Source organism: Triticum dicoccoides, chromosome 1A, assembly GCF_002162155.2.
Source record: "Triticum dicoccoides isolate Atlit2015 ecotype Zavitan chromosome 1A, WEW_v2.0, whole genome shotgun sequence".
NCBI classification, from domain to species: Eukaryota; Viridiplantae; Streptophyta; class Magnoliopsida; order Poales; family Poaceae; genus Triticum; species Triticum dicoccoides.
In genome coordinates, this window is record NC_041380.1 from 57236693 (window position 1) to 57246797 (window position 10105).

The 10105-nt window shown below is 47.1% G+C and overlaps 1 protein-coding gene across 2 annotated transcripts in view; it reads right to left on the reverse strand.

The window, feature by feature from the left end:
• Positions 1-4633: 4633 nt before the first annotated feature.
• LOC119363785 overlaps positions 4634-10105 on the reverse strand; it is a 6346-nt gene continuing 874 nt past the window's right edge. The window contains exons 4-7 of one of the 2 annotated variants that reach the window (XM_037629178.1): positions 9980-10042; positions 9642-9899; positions 9405-9511; positions 4634-4895 (exon numbers count right to left, since the gene is read on the reverse strand). In XM_037629178.1, the coding sequence (XP_037485075.1) occupies positions 4790-4895; positions 9405-9511; positions 9642-9899; positions 9980-10042 (534 nt within the window). In that variant the 3' untranslated portion in view covers positions 4634-4789. Of the gene's footprint in view, positions 4896-9223; positions 9324-9404; positions 9512-9641; positions 9900-9979; positions 10043-10105 lie in introns of those variants that run through there. The other variant, XM_037629236.1, reaches the window with a different exon arrangement.

Genomic DNA, 10105 nt, shown 5'->3' on the forward strand with positions numbered 1-10105 from the left:
ATATGAAACTCCTTCAAAATTAAAATAAAGCACAAAAGAAATAAAACAATACAAATTAAACAGAAAACAGGTTTAGGGGGGGGGGGCTAAAACCCTAAACCTGTGGCGGCCTGTAGTCGCGGTTGGCCAGAAGAACCGCGACTAAAGGTCCTCCGCCCCGACGGCCGCCTGGCGCCCACGTGGACGGGCCGTTAGTCGCGGTTCTTAAGCAGCCGCGACTAAAGGTGGGGGGCTTTAGTCGCGCTTATTTGGTCGCGGTTGCGCAACCGCGACTAATGGCAGTTGCGAACCGCGACCAAAGGCCTTTTTTCCACCAGTGGCCACCTCTGTCTACACCACCGTTCCAGAACGGCCCGCATTCCTGGGATCACGTCGCCCTGTTCCAGCACGCCTACAGCCAGCAGAGTCTTCCTCACCACAGAGCTGATGGGATCCTCGACTCCGGCGCGGCCACACACATCACCGGCAACCCTGGTAACCTCTCTACGTTTCGTTCTTTTCCAAAGCATAATTCATCTAGCATTACCGTCGGTAATGGTGATCGTCTCCCTATCATTGGCATGGGTTCTACCACCCTTCCTCCTTCTAACCTTTCCCTCGCCGATGTTCTTGTCTGCCCTCATATTGTCAAAGATCTTATCTTTGTTCGAAAGTTATCTACTGACAATAATGTTTCCGTTGAATTTAATCCTTCTGGTTTCTCTGTGAAGGCACTTCCAACCCGGAATGCTCTTATGAAGTCTAGTAGCGTTGGTCCTCTCTACCCGTTCTATGGCAATAAGTCTGTCGATGGCGCTGCTTTCTTCACCACTCCAGGCGACTTGTGGCACCAGCACCTCAACCATCCGGGCAAACCTTCACTTGCCTCTATCTCCAAGGATTTTTTTTCCAGATTGTAATAACACTGCCCGCTCTCCTTGTATGGCATGTCAATTAGGACGGCAACCCTGTTTATCTTTTTCATCTTCCCACAATTGTACCAGTGCACCTTTTCAACTTATTCATTGTGATTTGTGGACCTCCCCGGTTGTAAGTTTCTCTGATTATCAATACTATCTCATAATTCTCGATGATTACTCCAATTACTCTTGGTCCTTCCCCTTGCGCCACAAGTCCGACACCTCTTCTACCTTACAATGCTTCTTCACCTATATCCTCACCCAATTTCATACTCTCATCAAATGTATGTAGTGTGACAATGGCGGGGAGTTTATCAACACTTCTCTCTGCGACTTCTTCTAGACCAACGGTATCGTATATCGTCTCTCTTGCCCTCAAACTTCTCCGCAAAACGGCAAGGCTGAGCGCATGCTTCCCACCACCAACGATGTCATACGCACCCTTCTCATTCACGCAAACTTACCACCTCCCTTTTGGGTCGAGGCCCTACACACTGCCACACACCTGCTCAATCGCCGCCCCTCCAACAAGGCCACCCCGTACACCCCATTTTTCCTCCTCATCGGCGTGCATCCTCATTATGACCACCTCCGTGTGTTTGGTTGTTTGTGTTTCCCCTATCTCTATGCCACCAGCCCTCACAAATTAGCCCCTCGCTCTATGCGTTGTGTTTTCCTTGGCTACCCATTAGAGCACAAAGGGTACCGCTGCTTCGATCTACACTCTCGTCACGTTATCGTTTCTCGACACATTATTTTTGACGAGACTGTTTTTCCATACACACCCCCGGTCACAAGCGCAACTACCGCACCAGATCCCGCCCCTCCCACTCACCTACGCACGATCCCCTCTGGAATCCACGCCCACCCACCAACATCAGATGCCAGCGGCCCCACGCGATCTGCCTCGCAATCTGCTCCGCCGCCTCTTCCCACGCGTCCGCCAGTCTCCCCACCGAGCCGACCGGGCCGGCCCACCCACCTCCCGCATGCCACGCGCCCTCCCCGGGTTCACCCTCGCCAGATTCGCCTGACCCACCTGATCCTGCTCCCCTCGGGTCGCCCACGACTGCTCCCCTCGAATCGCCCGCGCCTGCTCACCTCGGATCTACCGCCCTCCCCACCCAGCGACCCACCAAATCTTCCTCGCCCTCCGTGCCAGCCACGCCTATTCCTCCACATTGTCCTGTAGTCCATGTTGCTCCACCTATTAATTCACATAAAATGACAACCCGAGCCAAGCGGGGCTTCGCTCAACCACGCCATTTATTTTCCCTCGCGGCCACCCCTGCCATTTCTCCTCTTCCCTCCTCTTAGAAAACTGCTCTCAAAGATCACCACTGGGCATGACGCAATGCTTGACGGATTTAATGCTTTGCTAACGAACGATACTTGGAGTTTGGTTCCTCGTCCTGCTTGTGTTAATGTGGTCACCGGGCAGTGGATTTTCAGTCACAAATTTCACTCCGAACTGCAGCCTTTTGAAATGCAACTTGGCTTGGGGTCCGCAAAAGAAAAGACATTGCACTATCAATTTTAAAATTTTCTATGCAAATGAACCTAACCATGGAGAGAGAATTATTTTAGTACGATTGATGGATCAACAACATTAAGATAAATTTTGGTCTCTTTGTGGAACACATCATTGATTATTTTTTCTGCTTTGGGTCAATTTGCAAGACACTCAAGCGATGACAACAAGAATTAAATTGTTTCGAACCTTACTGCTTCGGTAGAGTAGTCAACATCATTGGAATATTCCGCTCGACTTGACTCCACAAAGTGTTTAGTTAATGAAGCCAGATTTTTGGAAAATAGATTGTCGTCTAAGAGAAAGAAACATTCTTGGCTTATCTTGCAAGAAAGGGTGTGGATAGCTAATAGATTACAATTTTGCAAAAGGGCCCCAGACATTTTAGGTTCATGAGGCAGATTTACAATGCGATAAAAGTGTTGTTTGGGCTTATTGATGTTAACACCGGTGAATGGGGTTACTTCAACTCAGCAAAAGATTGGTGATATTATGTGATCAAGATCAACGGAAACACGAGGAGGTGGGTCTGTTCCCTCCTCCGTACTATCAGATTCGGCTTGTAAAGAGTTGCACCAGATACCATTTCCAAGAGCAAAACTAGTGTCAGCGTCTCTTACTTATTCTCTCATCAATTTCCACAAACTCTCTAAATTCCCACACATAGTTCATTGTAGATACAAGATACCAAACAGAGCACTAGGAAATAAAATGACACAACATTTTCTATTACCCTAACCCCCTCGTCTAAACTCACATCCCCTTCGCCAAAGTTGCCAACACACTATGAAAAAAATACATGCCATTATGGACCACATGGGGAGTGGAGTTTGGTCACAACTTAATGCTTTTACCTTCTCATACCAAATTATATGAAAGCTATACTTTTCCAAATTTACTATTAATTATGCATCACATACCTTATGCGTAAACTGTTCAATGTTCCCGCATCGCACCATCCGAGGCGACATGGTAGGTGACCATTCGGGCCCACCAAACACTTTTCACTACAACTCTCTGATCCTCGCTGAGTGGCAGCCAGAGAGCTCACGAAGCTCGAGGTGGTGTCATCGAGACGCTCTTCATGTGCACCTCATTTCAATAGCGAGTGGCGCACCTACATTTGACACGATAATGTGGCAATTCACTTTGAAAGTTTGGATGGAGCACCATCTCCCTCCTCTCTGCTGCTAGCTAGTAGTGTGTGTAACTATGCACCCAACGTCGATGTTGAATTTTGGTGCTTTGGACCAGGAAGGTAGTCTAGATCTAAGACGGTTTTTGCAGCAAACTAGTGGTCCACACTTGGAGATCTACTGGTCGACATTGGGTCTCATGGTTGCGAATGTATAGTTGCTTCCTTAATTTGTTGTGAAGGAGTGGGGTCTCATTGTAAGTGCCGATAACAACGATGTTCTTCGACATCAATGTCTTCCCTGGAGGCCTCATTGAGGTTACATGCTCTTCTTCCTCAATTTTCGGGTGAAAATCATTAACCCGGATTGTCGGAGCAGCTCTACAGCCTCGTTACATTGTTGGAGGCGTCGACCTTCGAACTTTTGCTCCTAATCTATGGGTCTATGCATGGTTGTGAGGCAGTCAGTGGTAGTTGTGATCACAATGTGTACTTTGCTTTGGTGTTTGCAAAACAACCCATTGTTTTTCTCCTGCTTTATATTTTGTCACCATTCCTCACCGTATGCTCTGGGAGAGATTCTTTACACACCGATGGTATGACACCCATAGAGCCAAGGCGAGAGTGCAGGGGCTCCTCTTCAACGATGGGGATGAATGAGTATGAAGTGTGATTTAGCCTTCTATGAAATAGAGCTGGGCCTATATTGCTTTCCTACACACACACACGCACACCAAGTTCTTGAGAGTGATTTTTTCAAGGTTGAGCTCCATAGTACCTTCTATCTATCTCGTTCGTACCAGATTCCCTTCCCTCGAGATCTCAACCATGACCTGCGATCCATTGTGATTAGCAGCAGTACCTCTGTCACATATGTTGTCTCCCTGCATTCTCTCTCTCCCCCTCTCTTAAGAAACTATAATATTGTCTCTTATTCCTTCCCTTTTCTCTCTCTAGTATTCTCCTCTATCTCTCCTTTGTTCTCTCTCAGGGCCTCCTCCCATTTCTCATCTATCTCTTTTTTTAGAGAAAATGCAATTTCCCGACTTTATAGATAAAGCCAAAAGAGATTCACAACACCAATTACAACCATTAAAGAAGTCTCACAAGTTGTCGAACAACCAACAACCAACAAATCCCACATGAACAATTCAAAAACGACACATAGGCCAACAGCCAGGTACCAAAAGAAAACTAGTAAATGATGATCGGATGTCCACTAAGCTAGAGCTTGCACCCTTGGTGACAGCGAGTTCGATGTAGCCCTGAAGGGAGAGCTGAGTAGGTCCGTGGTGTCGATGCCGTAGCTCTTAACCAGGGGCCTCCACTACTGCATTAGTGTAATGGATTGGAAAATAACATTAGCTGGTTTTGACGGGAACACATGCTCGATGGTAAACTTATTACGAGTAGTCCAAAGAGCCCAACTGACAGCAGCAAACCCAAACTATAATTTGCATCTCAATGGGTCAGATAATGCACTAAAAAGCGGCAGTAATTGAGCAAAAACCGGTCGGAGCCCAGCTAATCCAGCCACGACCGAGTACAACTTCACAGGAGAATGCCAAAGTCACATGAAAACATAATATGGTTAGAATCTTCTTGCCTAGAGCATAAATAACAAGTAGAATCAGCTTGAGCATTATGCTTCCTAATTTGATAAACAACATGAAGCTTCCCATGGATGTCTTGCCAAAGAAAGTTCTTAATTTTCAGTGGAACACGAGCTCTCCGGACACCCACGAACTTAGAAGAACAGGACCTAGCAATAAGACTATGGTAAAGCGATTTGACCGAAAAAATCCCGAGGGGGAATGAGACTAGACCACTGAGTCCAGAATCTCCAAGAGTGTGAGGAAAGTGGCATCAAGCTTATGCCATTGTTCCAACTCTACAGGAGATAGGGAGCAGCTAAAGGCCAAATTCCAACCAGAATTAGTAAGATCAAAGATAGTAATACCAAGATTACCACAAAAAGAGAAAATGACCAGGAAAGAAGAGCAAAGATGGTGGCCCGTGCCACCAATCAGGCCAAAAGTGACTGGATTTCCCATCTTTAATAATAAACTTCACATAAGATCAGCAAACATCTTTGACCTTATTCAAAGATGCCAAAATTGAGATCCATTATCAGGTGAAGCCAGCAGATCACTAGTGGAAGGAAATATTGTGCTTTAAGAATATCAAACCAAAAGGTCCTAGCGGAAGCATGAAGAATGCACCACCACTATTTGACAATTATGGAATAATTCATAATCGACGTGTTAATAATGCCTAGGCCATTGTGGCTTTTAGGCTGGCAAATGATTTTCCACTTGACTAACTGATCCTTCTTTTTATTGTCAGCCGAATTCTAGTAGAATCTGCTATGATGCTTATAAAGACCAGTGTGGGTACCCTTAGGTAGCCTATAAAAACCCATAAAGAACATAGGGAGAGAGGGAAGAGAAGAGCTTGTGATGAAAACTTCTCCAGCAATTGTATTATATCTACCACAATACGACATAACCCTGTTCCCACCTTAAGAACAATGGGGGCAATGTCTTTTTTACACACTTGAGAAGATGAGGGGGAGCGTGAGCAGAAACCTGTCCCTCATCTCAAACATTGATCTGAAAGGCTTTACTTTTGGGGTATACCTCGGTGAAACCACGCGGACCCAATCTGGCACACTACACCAATTCCTCATATGAACTAGGCTAATCTAGCCAAAGAATCTTCATCCACATAAATAGGTTTTCCAATGAGCTCACCAAATGCCATTAAACACGCCTTGTTACGCATGATCGAAGGAACATCATTTAACAAAACACAGTTATCCACGAAGTTGCCAAAGCATCGATCATCGTCCCAACCTTTTTGACAAAAAATACAAGCTGGTTCATTGGAAGCGTAAAACTAGTGCCCTTAGATAACATCTTTAAACTTTCCTGAGACTGGGAAAGCAATCCCAAATTCTGATTGTGAAATCTACTGTAACTACAGTCCTAACCATCCGGACCCCATTCGCTTAGCTCATCCGCAATCGTCTGCAGGGTCACATAGTAGATTGGACCGAGATGATAGCAATGTAGGATGTTTGAGGCGCAACCACAACCATGTCCAAACCACCATCCAAACCAAAAACGCACAACCTGGCATCCCTAGTATATATTGCTTAATTGAAGGAGGTTTGGAGCGATTAGTACAACCCACTGTGAGGTGGCCTTCGACACAGCAAATCAGGCAGAAAAAGAAGAAACATACAACGGGATTCAGAGTGACCCGGCCTATGATATGCAAAGCATGTGAGAGAAGGACGACCCGAGCTATTACCAGAGCCACCCACCGGTGGAGCAGATCCAGAGATTGGTATGGCCGGGTGAGGATTCCATCACTAGAGCCATCAGAATTGTCATTCGACCAAAAATTACTAAACTTCTTTGGCCGATTGTTAGGAGGCGTTGTGGAAGCCACCAAGGCGGGGTTTGGAAGGAACTGCTCTTGGAACCCATAAACACTGGAAGGAGGAGCAAGCAGAGCAGCATCAGCAGTCGACCGAGGAGCATCAGCATGGGGGAGGGGGGCACGGTGCCCGATGCTGCCGCCTCCCAGTTATCTAGGGCAGACGAATCGGAGCCCGCCCATTGAGATGGGATGGGGGAAGCAGAGGAGCGAGTTGCCACCATCTTTTCCTCCTGATGTGCACACTACTCCTTGTACCACTCTTATTCCCAAAACCAAACCACCGGTGTGCCCCACGCCTCCCGCTCCTTGGTAGCACGCTCGCGAGCCTCCTGCCCATGCTGCAACTTAGCCCTCAAATCAGCCTCAGGCGCCACGGAGTCCACAAGTGGCCTCACCAAATCCATCAAGTTCCCTCTTGCTGTTGGTGTTGCGGTCCCCCAACTAGCCCATCTTCAGCACCTCGGCGAAGGAGCGGGTCAGAGGTAGGGGTGGAACGATTCGGATGGAGCGAGGAAGGAGGTGACCAAATCTAATCTTGCAAATCTTAGCGTAGGAAACAGAAAACCCTAGGATTAGGACGACACAACCTTGACGGGGCCACATATACGCACAACATGGGCCAACAAGATTAGGTGGGCCAACTGGCTGCTCTGGGCCACTCACGGGAGAAATGAGTCGAAGCCCAAAAGGGAGAGGGGGAAAGAATAGCCGAAGCGGTATCCAACCCTTGGACAGGGCCACCACCCTGCGCAGAGCCCACCAAGCTCATAGACGAGCCCACCATCTCACAAGTCGATGACCGGATTATGGTTCCGTCCCATAAGTAGAAGAAGCAGAGACGAGCGCAAAAGGCATCGCTGGCCCCCTATCCCGCATCGACATTGCCAACGAGGTGATACCCACACTAGGATCCAACGAGACGAAACACACATGTGATACCGGGTTAGAGCCAAGCAAACCAGGGGAAGGAGTAGGATGAAGTAACCTACGAGCGCGGCGAGATCTGGGCGTCACAACCACCCAACCTCGACCCTCCCCCCCTCCCCCCCGAGACGAAGAGCTACGAGCACTGAGTGGCCAGCAGGTACGAACTTGCAGAGTCAGACCCCAGCGCCCCCAGGTCACGCAGTGCCGTCGCACTGTCACCATGGGAGAAGGCGAGGGGGAGCTACCAGCACTCAAAACATCGTCGACATCCAGATCCAGTGCCCAGAAGTGATTGGTGAGAGACCGCACTAGAGAACAGAGAGCGAGGGAGGGGACAGGGAGGGCGGAAGGAACCGGTGAAGAAGGGCAGGAGGACGAGCCACATGGAGATCCCGGAGCGGGAAGGCAGGGCAAACAAGAGAAGGGGAGGGGGCGGGTCACCGGAGAAGGGAAAGAGAGGGGCGTCGGGCGAGCGGGAGCAAGAGAGGGAGCCATCCTCACACACCACAACTCCACGCTTGACCTCTCTCCTCTATCTCTCACATCTTCTTCTTCTCTCTCCCCCATTTCTGCTCTCTCACAACCTCTATGTCTACTGCTCACATGCTGAGAGGGGATGGCGCATTCTCTCTCCTTGCATTTCACCTATGTTCTTTCTCACACACACAGCCTAGTCCCATTTCACCTTTGTTCTCCCTTCCTCACACACACACACACATCGTAGTCCCATTTCATCTCCTCTCTCTCTCTCTCTCTCTCTCTCTCTCTCTCATTTTCTTGTACTTCTTCGCTTTCTCTCTCTCAACTCCCCATGGCTGCTCTCTCACAGCCTCTCTCTCTCTGTTGCACACACGCCATGAAGCAGGAATCTTGCATGGAGCGTCTGCTTGTGTTGTGTGGGGCAGCTCATCACGTGAGAATTGTGACAGAAGATGCCAAATAGGGGCTTGGTCAACGCCTGGTAATGACGCAAGAGCGGTCAGACGTGGGCTCGCGGTGCTCCCAGCTGCAACGATCATGATGTCAAATAGACGGTCATGATAGCAGGTACCTTGGAGCTTGACCTACAATTCAACTTTCCACAAGTTCCTCCTTCATCTTCACTTTGGTGAGTACTTCGACGTCTCCAAGCTCCGCATTTTTTGTTTTGCATTTGTTAGGTTGCTCTTGTTTGCTGCCCAATAAGTTGTTTCCTCGGCACTTTGTATCTTTACTATAGCCGTTTGTAAATTAGTAATTTAAAGTCGGACTCAACGAGCCTATTGTCTAAAAAGTATTTGTATGCATCACATCAAATTCTCGGGGTGAATATATGAATGAGTGCATATGTTAGAAATTTGGTTCACTAATTTCCCGCTGACTCCTACATTACACTGCTTATTACCTGCAATCAATAACCATACCACTCACCTAACAAATAATGGTGAATTTACATATGTAATAAAACCTGAAATGATAGGCATACCTCATAAAAAATTCGTGTAGTTCATCCTTGGTCAGTGGATAGCCATTAGAAAATGTCACGAACAAAGTTCTCTCATCAGGTGGAACATCAGATAGGCGTTGCGTGATCTGCAGAGAAATATATTATTATTTTCTCTTCAAGCTATGAACTGCACTAGATATTTGGATGAAACCTATCAAGTCTTATTGGAATATAAATGAATGAACATGCAAAGAATGATCAGGGACGATGAGTTACTGCATCATTATGGTTCTCTCTTAAGCTCAACTTATCCAGCAATGTGACCAAATGGGAGGTTGGCTGATAATCATATACTTCGTCCTCTGTATCATGGTGGAGCATACGACTCGTTTGAGGATGGATATTTCTTGAACTTGAGCCTTCTCCATGACATATTTGACTTGTTTGAACACGGATATTTCTAGAACTTGTGCCTTCTCCATGATGCTTCGGATTGTTAGAATACAAAGCCTTGATCTTGGTAAGAAGGTGTTTCTGCATATAGATGATTTTGGTGAATCAGAAGGAGTAGAAAATACTTCACAAATTATTAGCAGATCTTTCATTACTCTCACCGAGCTATTAGGAATCTGTTCATGTGATGATTCTCCATTGGCCTCTTGGTATAGATCTGTCATCTGCATAGATGATAAAGCAAATCACAAAAGGGTAAAACCTTGTACTAGTAACAGATCTGATCT